We start from the raw sequence: 19,870 nt of genomic DNA on the forward strand, positions 1-19,870 counted from the left end.
CATCTACAGCTTCAAAGTGAAGGTGAGAGGTAGACCCAGACTCATCCCCTAAAGACAAGCAGAACTGTCTTCCTCCAACCTTGCTACTAGGTGGAAAAAAGTTAAAATGTCTCCTCAGTATTCACAAAAATAGATTAGTCCTCACACAGATTTGTCAGCTAAATTCACATCACTTGAGAAATCCAGAGAATATATAAGTAAAGGATTTAAGTTAAAGTGGTGGCAGGCTATTAGTGTCTCCAGGCACCTGGCAAATACAAATGAAAATCCAAAAGGAAATAAAATTCCTTTTGGAGGTTATCTGCCTTCAAAATAAATCACAAATTTTCTAAAAGATAAAGTTCCAAGGACCTAAATTCACAACCAACAATTCAGAATATCCAAAGAACCAAGGGGCCATACCCATAAAGCAATGAATAATCAAATAGCTGAATCAAACTCACAAAGATATCAGTCAGGCACAGAACATGAGATAAGCATGAATGAATATGCTCAAAGAAATGAAAGAGAGGTTTTAGGTAAGGAAAGAGCACAATGACTTAGCATATTTGAAAAAAATCAAATAGAATTAACAGAAAAAAATATACATATATAAAATATTAATTTTTAAAAACTCAGTGAGTGGGTTTACCAGATTTGAAAGAGTGGAGAAAAATAATGAATGGGAAAATATTTTGTGAGGACATTATACAGAATACAATTCAGAAAAACAAGAGTTAGAAAATATAGAAGATTAAGAGACAGGAAGATGGAATGAGAAGCTCTACGTGCCTGAATGGAGTTCTGGAAGGGAAAAAAGAGAGGCAGAATAAAACAAGTGTAACTATTTGAAGACAATTTTAGCTGAAAAATTTCCAGAACCGATGAAAAGCATCAATCATTAGATTCCAGAAGACCAAAATTTACCAAGAAAGATAAATTAAAAACATTCACACAAAGATACATCATAGTCAATCGTCAAAACTTCAAGAACAGGGCTTCCCTGGTGGCGTGGTGGTTACGAATCCACCTGCCAATGCAGGGGACACGGGTTCGAGCCCTGGTCTGGGAAGATCCCACATGCTGCACGGAGCAACTAAGCCCGTGCACCACAAATACTGAGCCTGCACTCTAGAGCCCTCAAGCCACGACTACTTAGCCCACGTGCCACTATTGAAGCCCACACACCTAGAGCCCGTGTTCCACAACAAGAGAAGCCACCACAATGAGAAGCCTGCACACCACAACGAAGAGTACCCCCCGCTTGCCCCAACTAGAGAAAGCCCGTGTGCATCAACGAAGACCCAATGCAGCCAAAAATAAATAAAATAAAATAATTTTTTAAAAATACCTATTAAAAACACTTCAAGAACATAGAGAGGTTTTTAAATCTATTGGAGGGATAGGAAGAAGACATTGCCTTCAGAGGAAACATAATGAAACAAGACCCCACTTCTTACTAGCACCATTGGGATCCAGCACATTTTTTATTATGCAGAAAGTAAAATATATTTAATGAGAAATGTTTTTAAGTGTTTGAGTAAAATAAAGATACTTTCAAGTCAAGACAAATGGAAAGAGTTTGCCACCAGGAGACCCTCAATTTAACAAATTTAAAAGTATACTCCTCAGGAAAAAGAAGTTTTTCCAGAGAGAAGGTCTGAGAAACAAGAAGAAAGGATGAGCAAGAAGCGGTTATATATGTGGGTAAATCAGATACAAACATTGACTGAATAAAACAATAACAATAACAATGTCAAGATAGAAAACTCTATGTAAAAAATACCTATTTGGGGAATTATAGTGTTCTAAGATTGTATTGTTTGAGAAAAAGGGTAAGATGATGATTAACTTTAGACACTGATAACTTATGTATATATGCTAACAAGTCTAGGGTGATTATTGAAATAAAAGTAATAAAGCCTTGAAACTAATACACTTGAAACTAATAAGGGGATAAAATGGAATGGGAAAAAACTGATAATTTCAAAAGAAGGGATGAAAGTAGAAATAAAATCTTAGAAATGGCAAGAAAAAGAAATACAAAGCAAGGATAATAGAAACAAATACACATATATCTTTAATCATAATAAACATAATTGGACAATAAAAGACAAAGATTCTCAGGCTCAATTGAAAATGATAAGCTGAGTCATTTGCTTATGTCATTTTTTTAATGTGAGTTTCTTATAGATGGCATACAGATAGGTCATGTTTTTTAATCCACTCTTCCCATTTCTATCTTTTAATTGGTGTATTTAGACCATTTACATTTAATGTGATTCATGATATATTAAGGATTAAAATCTAACATTTTATTTTGTATTTTCTGTTCACACTTTTTTCATTTTCTTATTTTCTTTTCCCGCCTTCCTGTAGATTATTTGAACATTTTTTAGAATTCCATTAGATTTATCTATAGTGTCAAATAATTTTAACGTCTCTCTCCTCTTGGTAATGACTCCTATTGCTTGTCTTTTTTCATTCGGTTTGAGATCTTCCTGGTTCTTGGCCTGGCATGATAAATATGTTCTTCTGTATCATTAATAGCACTGCCATATGAAACAGTAATTATACTTATTGCACATAAAATTACAGGAAAAAGCATTATCCTTATAAAGAAATTTACAAATGTGGATCTTCACTAGAAGCAAGGGAATGAGTGTGTCTGAGATAAAAGCTCAGGAAGTTGGCGGTGTATCTCTCTTCGATCAGTGTAGCTCAAAAAATTAACACTCATTCAACCCCTGTCACTAGAAGAGGGACCAGAAGATAGATGATATGACAGGTTCTAATTCATGTAGTTGGTTTATACACTTATAATCTAAAAAAGCTGGAAACCAAGAGGCTAATCAAGCTTCCTGGTCCTTTGAGAAACATTTTAATGTCCAAAAAGTATAAGCATGGTTGAAAAGTGATTAATTCAGTTTGTCCCCTGAGACTCTGAAGATCAGACACCCATATCAAGTTGATGAAGACTGTGTCACCAAAGTAGATCATAGCTGTTGGTTACTGATAACTGTGAAGAAGAAAATAAAATGCAAGTTTAACACCAGAAACACCTCAATCATCGTCTAAGGTTTTCACTAGCTCTGCAATTAGAGACATGCTCCACGGTCAGTGGTTTGCTGCCTTGTCAACATCTTTCCCAGGGTCTGGACAGCAACAGGACACTCAAGCAGCTGCTACATAGTGAACTGAGGGTAGAAAGAGAAAGACAAAGAGAACCATCAAAAGAAAAATAGACGGTTGAAATTCACCTACTTTAACACCATGAACTGATTATTACTTAAAGGTCTATTGTACATTCTAATTTTTCAAGTGAGAATGTCTTCTTTATAGCATAAATACTTTGGCATGTTCAGATTTTTTCTGTATTAGTTGCCAAAGAAGAAACATTTAATTTCCTTCCCAAATGAAAAATCTAGTTCTTGCTGAAAATGTATACTTTAAAGGAATTCTTTAGAGAAAGAATTTTGCAGGTGGTCTCTACTACAAATAAAAATGTGAAAAGGCCCTTAGAGAAACTTTCGTCCCATAACCTTCTCTCTGTATTCTCATGCTGGGTTGCCATTTAAGTAGAACCTCCATGGGAGTCTTAAATGCCACAGCAGGCGTGTTCCTGCCAGCTGTTTGTATAGGTCACCCAGCCGAGGGCTTCAACTTTAGTGTTCTTGGATCCGTTATGGCTCCACTGGAGGGTTGAAATTTAATCTTCAAAAACTGTTCTGTAACAAACTGGCACTTTGGGCTTTTGCTGAAATAGTTGCCTTCTTCCTGGCTTGAGCTATTCATGAACTGGAACTGCATTTTTTAAGGTCAGCTTCTGCTTGGCAAAGTCGGAGGAGTTTGGCTGTAGGAGAATTTCTGGCAGGGGAAGGATACTTAGAAGCTGAATCAAATGATATAATCACCCCATTTAGAGATCAAGGGACATCTTCAAACAAATACTAACAGAGTATTCCCTTCTGCCTAATTTTTGTGAAATTCTTACCCAGAGCATTACTGACTTAGTATGAAAAAAGGAAGCAGAGTGCTATCCCCCAGTTTCTTTATGGCATGGTTCGTCTTATGTCTCCTATCAGTGTCTGCAGGGCTAGCAAACAAGTATGAAAACCCCTCTCTTGGCAAGAACCTGTTGGTAAAATGTAAGAATCTTTTTTCAGACTGTGTGCTGCCAAAGGAAATATTTTGAGAGTTTACTTAATTTTAAGAGCCTCATTTCCCTTAATTAAACCACAGCTTGAAATTTTGTGTATTTAGTTAAGCTCGCTGGGTTGATATGAGAACAGTAGTTATTAAAATAATCCCTAACAGTGAGTAACCCAAAAGTTATTGTTAGTGGGCTTTAAGTTTCCTTCTAGGACGCTTTTTGCCAGTCCTTACCTATTATTTCAGTTATCCTGATTGTATTTGGTTTAACCTAAATTGAAAAGCACTTGACCTTTCGTGCACACATCCACAGACGGAGAGGAGAGGGCTTCCATACCTGAAAAGAAATCAATGATGATATTCTAATGATTGGATCAAAAGCATTTTAAACCTTTTTTGTCTGCCTCTTTAGTTTTTCCACATTGAATTCATTAATGATTACTTTAATAATGTATATGTAAGATCTCACTTCCTAAAATGATCTGGTATCATGTGATTTTTTGCAATGCCTGCCCCTCAAAGCAGACTCTGGGCTCTAGAGAGACCAAAAACTACAAATTCTCTTTCAATTAATTCTTCTTGAAAAAGTCAGAGTATCCTGAACTTGGTTATTATCAGAGAGTGGCTTGAGAATAAAAACTTCTATGTAAGTGCTGAGTATTGCTGTTGGTCATTAAGTATCACTAGATGTAGCCCAAGGGATTATTAACACAAAAGCGACTTTATCTAGGCACGAATAAGGACTTATTCATTATCTTTTTATTTCAAATAAGGTATTACTAGGATATATGATATATGCCCTAGTATATATACTGAGAATATTAATCTTTTTTTCCATTATGCCTTGTTGACAGAGCTTTATATAGATACGTCTGTGGAGTTAGAGCTCTATTTATTTACATCAAAATTCTAATACCTGTATCACAATTTTTGAATTATAATGTTACTTAAGTGAATTTTTCTGGAAAGAAATCTTCCTATGGATGCAGGAAGCTTTGAGAGAAGTTCTGGTGACTGTGGTAATGGAGTTGGACATAGCAGGAGCTGGAATCACACTATCTCAGATATGGTTTTCTGGGTCTCAGAGAGGGTTAGGGAAAGCTCTGGGCTCTTCCTCGACAGGTCAGGGCCTGGCTGAGATGTGTACACACCTCCACCACACATCAGTGTCCCATCCCTGAGAAAGGTAGCATTGAGAGGGCCGGAAATAACAACTGTGTGGTAGGCAGAATATTGGCCCCCAAAGATGTCCACGTGCTAATCACTGGATCCTATGAGTACATCTCCTTACATAGCAAAGGGGAATTAAGGTCACAGATGGGATTAAGTATTCAGCTGTGGGTAAAATGGAGAGATTTTTCTGAATTATCCAGGAAAACCCAACGTAATCAATCACAAGAGTCTTTATAAGTGGAAAAGCGAGGTAGACAAGAAGGCACTAGAGGGATGGCAGCGTGAGGACTTGACCCATGGTTGCTGGCTTTGAAGGTGAAGGAAGAGGCCCAAGGAATGTGGGCAGCTTCTAGCAGAAAGTCAAGGGAAAGAAATAGCCCTTGGAGACGTCAGACGGACGGTAGCCCTGCCTCCCAGGACCTTGCTTTTAGTGCAACAAAACCCATTTTTGTTTCGGCTTCTGAACTACAGAAGGTAGTATACTTCTATAAGTTTGAGTAATTTGTCAGGTCATTCAAAGAGCAGCAGTAAACGAATACACAGCTGTTAGCACTTATCGATCACCATCAAAAGTGCTTGACGTGGGTATCCTAATATTCCACTGTAAGATGACTATTATCTACCTTTGATGAAGAAACTGAAGCTTGCCTGAGATAGCACAGAAACTAAGTTTCTGGAAAACGCAACTTGCCTCTTCTGACAGACAGAGAGAGGGATTGCTCCACTTAGAAATCCAGGGGTAGGAGGAAGGAAGACTAAATCATGAAACAGCGCACTATGTTTCCTATATTATTTCTATCTCTTGCGATGGAGCTTATTTCAGAATTAACCTCATTAAACGGTGTGCATTTTATTGCATGATTTCAGGGTAGTATGGTAGAAATAATATAGGATCAGGACATAAAGACGCTAGTCTGATCTCTGATGCTAATTAGATGATTGTTCTGAGCTTCTTCATATAAAGATAATAATAGTTATCTTGTTTTTTTAGCATCAAATTAGATTAATAAATATGGGAAAATGTAAGTGTTAAATAATGTCCCATTCATAGTATTACTATTCTCTTGGGCTTTAGAGCACTTTTTAAAATTCGGTAGCTTATTCTCTGACATACTAAGAAGTTGGTGAAATAGTTGTCATTCTACCAGTTGATAGGACTCGATGCATGAAATACACTAAAGAACTTTCCCGAGTGAATCTGTAGTTCTTAAATGCCCTTCACGTGCCTCTTTCAGCTCATCAGCCTCCATAAATCTGTCCATGTGCAGTGCAATATCTGTTCCCTTTTAAACAGGAAACTTTCCTTGATATGGTACCCACAGCTCCTTATTTCTTCAAAAAATAGCATCACAACATGTGTCTGATTTCCAAAAATTGTTTACATGACCAAGTAGCTTCTATCCTCATGATTGAGTTGTAAGGGTAGGAAACGCCCATTCAATTTCCTTGAAATACAGGGACTCAGAATATATAGACAGAATTCAAGAAGCCTTTTCAGATGTTCTGGAGACAATTGCTGAGTAAAGCTAATTCAAGGAACAAACTTCAACAATCACACTTGGCATCAAGGAAAATACTCCTCCAAACCCTGTGGTTCCACCTTCCCCAGCTACATATGCACTCGTGGTCATTCAGGCCACTGGGGAGGGTCTGCTAGACTTGATTAGTTAGACTTTATTCATTTCACTAAATGACTGGTTACTGGTTTCACTGGAATAATAGACTTTGCCTTCTAACACTGCTACCAAAAATAGTACAAAACCATGCAGAAACTGTGAAGCCCTTAACACAATTGCTATCTTTACTGGATAAACCAAATCATGAACAGGCCATATCTAGAATTCCTGGATCCGTCGAAGTCTGTGAACACCCTAAGGCTTGGTTATCTCTGTCTATAGACAAGGGAAACTTCTCTAAAATAGCACCTGCTTTAATGTAGTGGTAGATCTGCGAGTTATTAGGATTTTTCGTGGCACATCTCTATGGGTAGGCTCCTGATACAAATGCTACTGATCCTTCTGTTTATTTTTTTAGAGCCATGAAAACATATTCACAAATTACGGCTTAAAATACAAGATCGTAATTTGGCCTAGGCCAGGTCTGTGAACACAGAAGTTTGGCATCATCAACCGCAAGCTTGAAAAGTCCACTGGGATTGAGGAGCTATGAGACTCTAGAGCAAATGAAGCAAGGATGATGGTGGCAGAGCTGAGGGCTACACGGACTTTCCAGGCATAAAGAAACCTCCTCTAATACCCAAAAGTTATTTGAAATGACCTGGGATGTGTCAATTTAGCCAGTAGGAATGTTAGAGCTTTTAAATTCCCTCTTTAAGGAAAGATTCAGTCCTTCATGGTTGTAAAATACTTACCTCATGAATTCCTAGAGTACAGGTTATATAGAAGAGAGTATCAGTCATACAGTATGCTTTAATTCCACAGTCTTTTAGGAAACCATGGTTTGATCAAATACTTTCCTACGATTCCACTAACGTGAGTAACCCTGTTTTGATCTTTTTTAATTGTGTCCGATTCTAGTGAGCAGAGAAAAGTCCCAGGGGAATGGAAGGAAAAGGCAGGTCACGGTGAAGTTCAACCTCCAAGAGTACTCACTTCTTAGGAATGAACATTCTTACCCAGCTTTTGTTTGGACAGAAGCATATTGTGTAGATCCAACCTAAGTAAATGACCGGGAAAATGTTTGGTCATCTAGGGCTTTTATAGCTCTTTAATTAAGTGTAAATTTTCACCATTTGTAATCATTATGAGCTTTTAGGCAAAACACCGTGTGAAGTAGTAAACATAACATATGGATCGATAAGAAAGTTACTGCATTTTAAAGGTGCCCCTGTTTGTCTCTATCTATGTTGCTTGGGCATACTAAGGAAATAGGGACACTTTTTGAGCTCTTGGGAGTATGTGTGGTTAATACAGGATGTAGTTAATGATTCATATATTTATAGGAAATATTTTCACCTTGGAGCCTGATAAAAGGAAATGCCTGACCCTCCAGGAAGAATTTGAGAACACTCCCCCTTTTCCTTGCCATACTCATGAATTTATATAGAACATTCAGTCTCTCCCAAGTTCTGTTAGATATACTTTATATGGTCAGGTTATACTTACATTTTGTTCCATAATCATAATGAAGACTTCCAAGCTTTCTACAATTGGATTCTGAAAGTTACAAGCCAATAAGCAACATTCCCATTGCAATGAGTGTGGGATAATTTTCATGCAGCCCTGGTATGATCTAGGGTTACATTTCTGTCCTTAACAGTTCCAGTGTTGCCAGCCCCATGCCACTCAGGGAGAATGTTTCAATGGCCTCTTCATATTTACGTTCAAAGTCATGCCCAATTTTAATTTTGTTAGTATTTTTTTTGTTAGTATTTTTGAACCATACTTTCCTTGCATCAATGATTTGGTCTCCTCCCTTCCTCCCTTCCTTCTTCCCTCCCTCCCTTCCATCCTCCCTCCCTCCCTCCCTCCCTTCCTTCCTCCCTCCCTCCCTTCCTTCCTTCCTCCCTCACTGCCTTCCTTCCTCCCTCCCTCCCTTCCTTCCTTCCTTCCTTCCTTCCTCCCTTCTTCTCCCTTCTACTCTTCCTTTTTACTAAGATTCTGGTTGCCTTCGTTTTTTAACTTGTTAGGAAAAGATACATATTCTTTTCCATCATATTCTTATAACTCCCAGAGTCTTAACCTACTTGACCTTTTACTTAGAAATGATCCTATTGTTCTTTAGGCCACTGCTTCCTGTTCTGTTTTAAACTGGTGACAGGTTAATTTTGCTTTCTCTGAGTGTCTCCTTGCCTTTTTGTTTTCTTGAACTCTCTCCCTTTATTTAAACCTCAAGTTCTCCCAATGTCTCCCTCATTCTCTTCTTTGCTATGGCGTCTCCGCAGAGCCCTCCGTCCTCTGCTTTCATCTGGACCAGATGTTTCCTTTTGATGCTGCATCACACATTTGATCACTCCGCCTTTCACTGCTCTCCTGAATTAGAAGCACTGTTTTCTAGGTGCCATATTCAGTGGTGTAGAGATAAATATTTTACCATAGGCTCTCATAACAAATAAACAAGAGCTTGGTTTTTTTTAGCATTTCCTGATGTCCATGTTGTAAATATAATGGCCAATGTCAAGTTCCCAAAACTTGAAGTCACTGACTGTGGAGTTGGAAAGAGATGTACCTGATCCATGCTCCCCGGCTAGCTACAGCAGCTTGAGCACATCACTGATGAGACCATTTTGACAGAGATGTTTTTAAAATATATTCATACTTCTTTTTGAGTTAACAAAGCAACCTGGATATTATTTAATGTCATTCTGTGGCTCTAGGTCATCATTATTAATATCAAGCTCTAAGGCAAAAAGTGGTATCACTAATGATGACATTGAGAGAGAATATATTTGCCTCTAAACTAAATGACTTAATAGCTGAAAGTGGAAATTAGATAAAGTAATTAATACCAAATGCAATGGTAATTTGTTTACTTTTGAAGGGCCTTTTGTCATTGTTAGCTGACTTTTTAAAATACAGCACTCAAATCTAGCTTTCATGGTTTGTATAGTTGTTTTAGCTGCCCCTTACTAGCTGACTTTAAAATACAGCACTCAAATCTAGCTTTCATGGTTTGTATAGTTGTTTTAGCTGCCCCTTGCCTGACCCTTGATATGGTCTCTTCCGCATTTGTTTATTGTTTATTTATGGCCTTTTATTTGTGCTTTTATTTCAAGTCACTATAAATCCATTTTAAGTTATCAGAAAATGAATATCAATAAGTAGAGAGACGGGGTGTGTCCAATAAAAACTGCAGATTTTCTAATCAGTGGTGTTAATTCGGCTTCCCTTTCATTGTGTGTGTTTTCTTTAATATCATAAAGGAGAATGCTATCCATGTATCTTCTGACAGAAAAGAAAATGGGGTTTCCTCTCTTTGAAACGTTCACTTTAAAGGTTTTTGTGATGCATGACAGCTTTAAAATAGGGTTGCTTTTCAGGATGAATTGCCCACAGCTGCTCTTCAGGACTTTTTTGGTTTTTTCTGAGCACATCCATCCTGTTGGACATAAAAAACTGCATATGTACATCACTGATGGGCCAATAAATAAAATGCTGCGTTTTTAGGGAAAGGTTCCTGGGAACTAATTAGAGTCACGAGCAGAGAGAAGCAGGGGTTGAAAACACTGTGCTGCTTCTTACCTTGCTCTGATTATTTTGTGTTTTAGCCATTTCTGTGCATCTTCCACTTTGTGAGTGCAGGGAATGGTGACAAATCACTTGATGATCAGGAAATACCCATGAAATGAATGTTGTTCGGAGTGGGTGTCTTTAGGTATTTGCTCGTTTCTCTTCTCCTCCACAACTTACTGAAGGTGAATCTAAACCAAGGTAAATTCAGCTTACTGGAGAGAGGACATTTCTTTATGTCCAAGGAAATTAAAGCTATTCAGACATACACCTGCCACATAACTAGAAAAATACCTAGGGTACCATTTTCATTTCAAATCTGCAGTTTCTTTTGCTGGCAGTATGGTTAATCGTGGGATCATTTTCTTAGAAATACTAGTTTATCAAAGTAAATGTAGAAAAATGCTTGAAACGTGTAAGATCTGTGTCCAAATACAACAGGCAGAATTATAAAATTTTTAGATATAAAATGCAATAAATATCATTTGTACATGATAATGACATCGTTGGCATTCACTGGACTGTATAAAATTCATTTAATATATTATCTCAATAAAATATGGTTCAAAGGAACTATGTAACTCTAGTTTTAGATTAGGACTACAGTAAATAAGTAAGCTCGTTTTGAAGAAGGAGTTATTATCATTAATGTAAGTAAGTAAGTAAACCCAGAGTAAATAAATAAGCTTCATTTTGAAAAAGTGGTTAGTCATTATAATCAATGACAATCTAAAGAAAGGAAAAAAAAAGAACAGAAGATTTGATAATTCATGTTTCACACAGGAAGGCCCAGATGGGTAGCTTTTGTTATTGTTTTCGGTTTTTTCCAAAATAATAATAGTCCTAGCATTGCAAGCCTGGAGGTACTGTTCTGAGTACGTTATACTAAGCCAATAATTTACTAAAAATAATGATAAGTTAATATGATAAAATATGGTATCATAAAATGTTGCCTGGATTTGCTACTATAGAAAATGATTTCAGGAGTATATCTCTAGCTCTCCAAGTCTATGAACACTTGAAGTCATAATACTCAAAGTTATCTTAGTATGTTTTCTGAGAGAAGTTGCGTAAAGCAGTACATGAAATGGGCACCACAGTCTTAGTGATGCTGGTGTCTGTGACTGCGATTCAAATTGACTGCAGCCTTCTCCAGCTGTGAAACCAAGATTAAAATGGTCTGCTGGTGCTTGGGTTAGATGCTCATGGACTCTCTCTGCTTTGTTGCAGCTCTCAGCATTAGAGAGGCAGATCTTTGACTTCCTCGGCTTCCAGTGGGCGCCCATCCTTGGAAATTTTCTACATATAATAGTCGTCATATTGGGTCTGTTTGGAACCATTCAGTACAGACCTCGCTATATCGTGGTGGTAAGTCTTATTGTTACCAAGTCTTTTCATATAAACACTGCAAAACTGTTAGGAGAAGAAGGAAATAAATCATTTAAGTTGTTCCCTTTGATATAACGTGGCTTGGCCCTTCTGGCCTTCCTTACTGAATTCTGTTGAGAGATGATTACCTGGGAGAAAGAAGACTCAGTGAACGTTTACAATGAAAGCAAAGCAACGTGACTGTAAGCGTGAGCTGCACAGTGAGACTCACAGTGTAATTGAAATCAAGTTTCACAAGGAAATTTAAGATGTGGTTTGGATGGAGTAGGACTGGTTGTGGTCTTGGTGTTAGATGAGATATAAATGTACATTAACTATCATGTCAATGGCATATGTCCCTAACCCTAAAAAGCAACCGACCTAGCCATAACTGTTTACTAACTGATAGCAATAATACAATTTAATTTTAATGGACATAAGACATTACAAATGCATGTGCATTTATTTAGTACTCACCCTTTAAGGTATTGCATACTGTATATTACTGAACATTTCTCCACTTTGGTAAGATAAATTTGAAACATAAATCCATTCTCCAAACTATGACATACATGGTCAACACACCCTCCATTGTAGGGAAATTTAATAAGGGATATTCTGTGCTCCGCAACTGACTGGAAGTTATTTCCAGTAATAGATTTCTTCAGTGTAAAAAGAGGGGAATATTTTGGGCTACATGTATAAGAAGGTTGTCAGAAATACCAAGCATGTATAAGGAATTGTAATGAGGGGTGACATACTCTAAAATGCTCATTGAGCCTGAATAAATATACCATGTTCAGCAGAATTAGTAAATATTTTCTTGTAATGCGATGATTGCCTCACTAGAAGAAAACTATAGACTTAAAAATATGCCATCTTTGCATTTTGGTTTAATCCAGTCACACCTATGAAAAAGAAAAAAGTTGTAAGTTTTTCTATAAGTGCCTCAATTCTCTGTTTGCATCTCAAAATTGGCTTTTGGGTATCTTTCATCATATCACACAGAGGTGAAGGTAACCAGCCCACAGCACAGACTCTGCCCTCAAAATTGCCGCTCCAGGCACACTGGAACATTTCTGTCACTTAGCTGACTGCAGGGGCTAAACAATCCCTGCTTTACTCTTCTTCCCTGAAAGATAGCCTCTGCTAAGCCACTGTGTGATCTACTAAAAAGGTGTTTCACAGACATGGACTTGCAGCTCAAGAGACTTTAATATGCATAATAGCAAACTATTATTGGATTCTATGTTCTAGTTTGTTGCTTTGAACACAGAGCACTTTGACTTAGTACAGGCTTGTCATTGTGTGACGTTGTTTTCTGCTGAAGCACAAAATTCCAGGTGACTGTGAAGCCAGTGGCCTCTATGGGATGAAGCTGTCTGTACACGTTAGTGACGTATCTAGTCCTAGTGCTTCTACCCTCGCCACATGAGCTCTACACACTCTTCACGCAGCTCCTGCCTTGGTCGAGGCTTTGCAGTCTCTTTCCTGCGCGTGGACTCCCTGCTTGCCTTCTGCTTCCTCCCTGTTAATGTGTCCCTTGTACTTTTTCTAAATCGCTGGCTTAAAACCCTTCACTAACTCGTAGCAGGATAAAGTCTAAGAGTATTCTGGGCTGCCCCACCTGACGAAACTGGTCTCACAATCCCTACTTCCTTCCTTCCTTTCTCCCCCTCCTTCTTCCCCGATATCTGTTTTTTCTTAACTTTCTTCCTTGCGTTTTTCTTTTACATATTCATTCCTATTTATTGGGTTTCTACACTGTGTGTGGCATTGTGTTCAGTGCGGGGAACAAGGTGAGCAAATACAGACAGACGTGTTTTCTGTCCTCCTGGGTACTTACCTTACAGTCTAGGGAGGGCAAGTGGGTTTTATCAGATAATCATCCACATAAACGTTAAATTGCAACTGTCACAAGTGTTAAAAAGGAGCACGTTGTGCCAGTAGATGTATCATGGAGGGATCCCTCTGAGCCTGCAGTAGATGTATCATGGAGGGATCCCTCTGAGCCTGCAGTAGATGTATCATGGAGGGATCCCTCTGAGCCTGCAGGTGTGACTGTGGAGCTGAGATCTGCAGTGTGAGTGTGAGTTCACCAGGGTAGAGGGGACCGAAGCGGGTTCTGGGCAGGAAGCACCACAGGGCACACAGTAGGATGTCGATATCAGTAGGTCCCATTCCCTCGTTAAGCATTCACTGAGGACCTACATGCGAACATGCAATGTCATAGGTGCTCAATAAATACCTATTGTTTTCCCCATCTAGTTCCCTGCCGGTTCCTAGCGTCCTCTTGCGATAGGACTGGGGTCACTTCTTTGTCTGGTATCTTTTCCTCACTTCCTTCTTTCGCTTCTCCCTCCTGCATGTTGAAGGAGGAAGATTTAGATCTTTCAGAATCTTCAAAGAAAAATGTCTGTAAGACAAACAATCTACGTTTTTGCTCATCTTGATTTTCTCTTGGTGTGTACGCCAGCCAAATCCCTATTGTTTTATTTACTCTCTCATCCAAGACCCTCTCCCGGGAAGGGGAGAGAAAGGAAACAATGAATTGTCAGGAAAGCTGTCCATGCCAACATGTCATTTGGTTTAATCTTCACAAATGTCCTATGGGTATGTATTAGCATCCCTAATTTTACAGATGAGGCAAGAGTTAAGGAGAGGTTAAGTGACTTATCCAAGGAAGCCAGAGGAAGTGGCAGAAACGGGTGCTGTTGTTAGGTTTCTGGAGTTGCGTTATCACGATCTGTGCTCTGCTTCCACTATCACATTCCAGATGATGTGCTGTCACTGTCAATACAAGATTTGACACTGGAAACGATCCTGCCTTACCTCCTCAGCTGATCATAGAATGTTGATACCTCTGTGGGATTCCAGATGAACTCTTATTCTAACATGGGTGTAAAGTATCTATTTGGGAGAAATGCTGAAGAATCGTTAGTCAATGCGTATGGGAAATCTGTTCACAGAGGGCGCCTTTAATGGGAAGATTATCAAGGGTGCCTCGTTATGGGGAAAGTGGCTACTGCACATTATCTTTACCACGCCACGAGTAGCTCATCCCTGAGCTGTTTTCATGAATACTTTGGTTCGAAGCCACAATTGGTGGTCTCCAGGCCACCAATTAATTCTGGTATGAAAAAGCCTGGAAGTGAATATGGCCTATGTCACACTAATCAAGGGATGCCTCCAAGGCACCCACTTCTCAACGGCACTGAGCGGAGACCTGGGTCCAAAATCCAAACTAACTTCTCACTGAGCGGGAAAGAGATTTCTGACTGTAGGAGATTTTTCTCTCGAACTTGGCCTCCATTATTGGCTGAAACAGTCACCAGCAGTGCCAATTAAATAGAATCCATTTCAAGCTAGCAGACATTTTGGAGCACCAAGACACAGAGGGTAGGGTCCTGCCATTTCTTAAAACAAACAGGGTTTATCACGGCTGAATTTAAAGAATTGATCACCCTTATGAAAATGGTTAAGGTAAAGGGACACGTAGAGCAAGCTCTCCAGTGTCTACAGACAAATTTCAGACTCCTCAGGGTGGAAATCAGAGCTTACAAAAACTGCTCGTTACTTATCTCTCTCGCATCCCCTGCCTTCCCACCTCGTGCCAGACGTGCTGACTGATTCGTGTTTTCCAAAGACCACGTGCTGTTTCTTGCCTCCTTGGTTTATATATACTGCACCTGCTCTCTGGAACACCCTATTCTCCTTACCCATTTGGAAAAATCTTAATAATTCTTCAACTGAATAGTCACCTTTAAGAGCCTTCTCTGGCCACCCCCCCTCCAGGCTAAGTGCCTCTTCCTCTCTGCACCCATAGTTCCTGGTGACACTATTCTATCTCTCTACACGGTTGCCGTCCTTGCTTCCAGGCCCGTCTCATCTCATTCAACAGTGTCCTCCTGTATATGTATATGTACAGCTGATTCACTTTGCTGTACAGTCGAAACTAACACAGCATTGTAAAGCAGCTATACTCCAATAAAAATTTACAAAAAAACAGTGTCCTCCTGGCAGGCCGACGGTGCCTGTCCATGGCTGTATTCTAAGTTATCCTGATGTGCATGGGCCTTTAGAGATGCTTAATACTTGATTAAACAAATAGTAAATTAATTAAAGGTCATTGGATGAAATTATTTTACTGGATGGACTAGACGGTGATTTCTTATCTCAGGACATAGCAACAATAGTTCTGCAAAAGAAGCTGGCCTTACTGCCTCGCTTCTTTCAATCTGAACACCAGGATTTATAAGATAAAGTAGTATGTGCTGCTCTGCCTGCACCTACCATTAGCTGACTTATTCCTTGACTTATTTTTTTTCTAATAAATATAACATCGTGGGCCCCTGACACTGTCTTGAGGAGGTCCCATTGCAAAGACTGTTAGAAAAATTCACCCGAATCACAAAATGAAAGAGAGATAATTCCCCTTTGGTTACCATCACTGCTGAGAAGGTACAATTTACTACTTCTACATTTATTTTTAGAACATAAAACCAACTTCGTCATATGGTACTCTTTCACTGATTCAAATTTATTTTAGCTAAGGTACAAGGTGGGATATATATATTAGGGATGCCAAGTGTAATCATAGCATTTGAATGCACTTTTGTGTTTCCTTGGCTGTAGACAAAATGAAGCAGAGTGTGGGCTAAGTCATATTTAACAGTCATAAAAAGTACCGTTCTGGAATCAGCTGTTTACTCCTGTCTGCTTTGCTCCTATGTCAAATATTTTAAAATCTTACTTACGAATTCTAGAAAGAGATTCTGCTCTACAATTATTTAAATCCTTATCATTTCATGGATAATAATTTAATCAAGCGGTTTTACATTAATTTAAATGCAGAAATATTAGCTAACTTGACAGTTTTTGAATAAAGATTAACATAGGAATTAAAAGTAACTGAAAGCTTCCTTTAAAAATTAAAAAAAGAAAGCCAAGTAAGTATGCTAGGCCCATACGTTAGCTATTTGGACTTTTATACAAATGTCCACATCCAAAGAACTGCAACTTGCTTTCATTTGAATTGTTATAGAGGGAAATATCCCTACTATGTCATCATAAATCTCCCTCCAGAGTTACTGCTCAACATGGCAGTTAAGAGTATTAGGTTTCCATTCAGCGGTCTCAGATTTATTTCCCCCTGGACATGAATACTAAACTCCAGAAACTATTAGAACAATGGGTGAGCAAGGAAACTACTTTTTTTTTGAGTGAATCTAACATATTGAGTATAATATTGTATCTGATTGATACACATGTGAATGAATGAGTGGCCTTCCTGGTAATTGGAAAACAAACAAGCTCAGGAAGTAAAAATAATTTATGTTATGGACTAATTGCTCTATGAGAAAGAAATAGGCTGGGAGACTGCTAAAGTTCATTTCAATTAAAAAATGCTGAAATACCTTCATAAAACTATGCAATATCCAGGAAGCCACAGAGAACACATAGATGTTTTTCCATCTTTATGGGCATTGTCTAATTAAATTAGGATTTAAAATATGTGTACTGAACATAAGCAAAGTAGGATAGATAAATAGGTTGATAGATTAGACTTAGATAAATAGATGATGGGTAAATAGATGGATAGATAATTATACAGAGTGATTTCTTTTTTTTTTTTACTTTGAGAAGTTAAGTCTTCTGTACTTCAAGTGTATCTATGTGGCTGTCTGAGCTTGTAGGCATACTCCATGATAACCAAAAGGTATTTGTTAAAAATGTAGTTTATCTCTTTATTCTAGTTTCAGTTGCATTATAAATAAATTAACCCACATCAAAAAGAAGAGAGGGAGGATAGCCAGTGTCTTATACCATATGTGGTTCTAATACTTTCTGCTTAGGAAAAATTCCTTTGGATGTGTTATTCGTGTTGCTAAAATCCTTTCCTCTTACCTCTGCGTGCAGACTTGAGTCTCAGGTGCACATTGAGGTATATGGTTTCCATCTCATGACAATCCAAAATTCAACTGTACAAGTATTCTTTGTTCTCAACAAACCAGTGTATTAGAATAAAGAAAATTACAATATTGCTTTTTAAAAAACTACGTATTTATATAACACAGGACACGTTAATAGCAAAATACAGAAGAAATCATTTCAAAAACATAACCAGTTATAGAATATATGTGAATGAATTTTTGGAAAACTGGTAATCTGATGAATTGGTTATTTGATAAATTATAGAATTGGGGGAAGTGTTAACTTGCAAATTAATCTGTAGTCCTTTTCCTAAGATCTTTTAAAATGAAGACTGTCATGTAATGCCCAAGCACCCCGGCTCTGGAGTCAAATTGCCCGAGCGCCTATCCCAACTCTGACACTAACTGGGTGATCAGATGACTTCCTCTCTACCTTGGTATTAATGTGATGGCTAGATGACTTAATCTGTGGAAGGTGCTTATCGCAGTACCAGGAACGCAGAAAGCAGCGGAGTAACTCTTGTTAGGAATTTCGGAGCTGACGGCTGGAATCTACTCAGCCTGATCATTGTATCTTTGAGTGTTTGAAAGTGTCATCAATAGTACAACTTGTGAGGGATCAGAATACACTTCAATCACTAAGCTTGTGCTATGATTTTAAGTAGAATTTTTTATTATGTGTTTTTTATAACTATGAGTTGATTTACTTTTCTAAAAGAATACTTACAGGTTTAGGCTTGCAGTCCGAATCATTAAGAATCACGTGGTTTTACAGTTAATTCAGTTCATTTTCTTGCTTTAGTCTTGCTTTATTTTATGTCCTTCCCTTAACCTTTATCACTGGCTTTTTCCTCCTGAATTAGTGGTCTGCATTACTCTGTCACTCAAATATACCCATAATTATATTTATTTAGAATGAAAAATATCAGATACTAGATGCCATCTGATTAGCAGCATCTTTAAAATGTGTTGTGGTTATTGTGACTTTATCAGTTTGCAAAAAGTAAACATTGAGAATGTAGATTAGCTATTTTCAATATTCATGGGGATATTTTGTGGTTCAGAAAAATGCATTTCAGTGCATTTGGTGCATTTTTAAGGAAACATCTAAACCCACTCACACTAGAAGGCTTTGCCAGCAGAAGGTATCAGGTCAACAATGTCGGCAACGACCAAAAGCCTAAATATATATTTTAACCTATGTTAACTTTTTAACATATTTTCCAACTCCTCTAAATTTCCAGTGATTTTGGAGCCTTAACTCATTATTATAAATGTATTATTCTTTTTTTTTAATGTATTATTCTTTTAAAAAATCATAAATGACAAAGATACAAAATGTAAATTGAATTTTAGAAAAAGTTTAAAAGCTTCTGATAAGGTTTGTAATAAGATCATGGCTATTTTATACAGTGTCTAAAATTCATAAGTCTGTTATTTGGCAGAGCATAGAAGAAGCTAATAAATTATTTCAATATTTGTCTTAATTTAACAATAGCTAATAAGTTATTTCAACATTTATCTTAATTTAACAATAGAAAGCAATAATTTAATTAGTATGCCTGTTTAAGAAGTTACGAATTCATAGATTTTTGCAGTACAATAAAATGAATGAGCAAACCATTGTATTTGATCTACTCATTGTGTTGCCATGGTAAGTTCCATCCTGAGTCATCCAAGCCGTCCTATATGTCAGTTTTCCAGACCTCAGTGTCTTTGTCTGACTAAGAAAGTGACTGGATGAATAGAGCCCTAAGACCTCTCTGTTGATGAGTCTTAATCTAAGGCTACCTTAATTCAGTCTGACTAATACTCTTGAGGAAGGCATTTCCTAATACATAATACATTAATAAAACCAATTAATCAATAAGGCTGGCATGTTTAGAGTTTTTTGGTTGTGATTGGAAGGTATTTTCCCATTATGGAAATATGTTGCTTATTTGCTCACTCTTAATCCTACTTATTAATAAGTAGGATTTACTTATTAATCCTACCATAATTAGAACTTGTGTGCTTTTAAAAAATTATTTTACATAATCACATTATATTCTATCATTATAGTAGGGACATACACTC

At 37.7% G+C, this 19,870-nt stretch overlaps 1 protein-coding gene across 1 annotated transcript in view; it reads left to right on the forward strand.

Annotated features, from left to right (window-relative positions):
* Nucleotides 1-19,870, forward strand: part of NKAIN3 (sodium/potassium transporting ATPase interacting 3) — a 333,800-nt gene that overhangs the window by 75,644 nt on the left and 238,286 nt on the right. Inside the window, 1 exon segment of the mRNA XM_024742568.1 lies at nucleotides 11,724-11,861. Within this exon segment, the coding sequence (XP_024598336.1) occupies nucleotides 11,724-11,861 (138 nt within the window).

The sequence above is a fragment of the Neophocaena asiaeorientalis genome, unplaced genomic scaffold (genome assembly GCF_003031525.2).
Source record: "Neophocaena asiaeorientalis asiaeorientalis breed wild unplaced genomic scaffold, Neophocaena_asiaeorientalis_V1.1 scaffold226, whole genome shotgun sequence".
NCBI classification, from domain to species: Eukaryota; Metazoa; Chordata; class Mammalia; order Artiodactyla; family Phocoenidae; genus Neophocaena; species Neophocaena asiaeorientalis.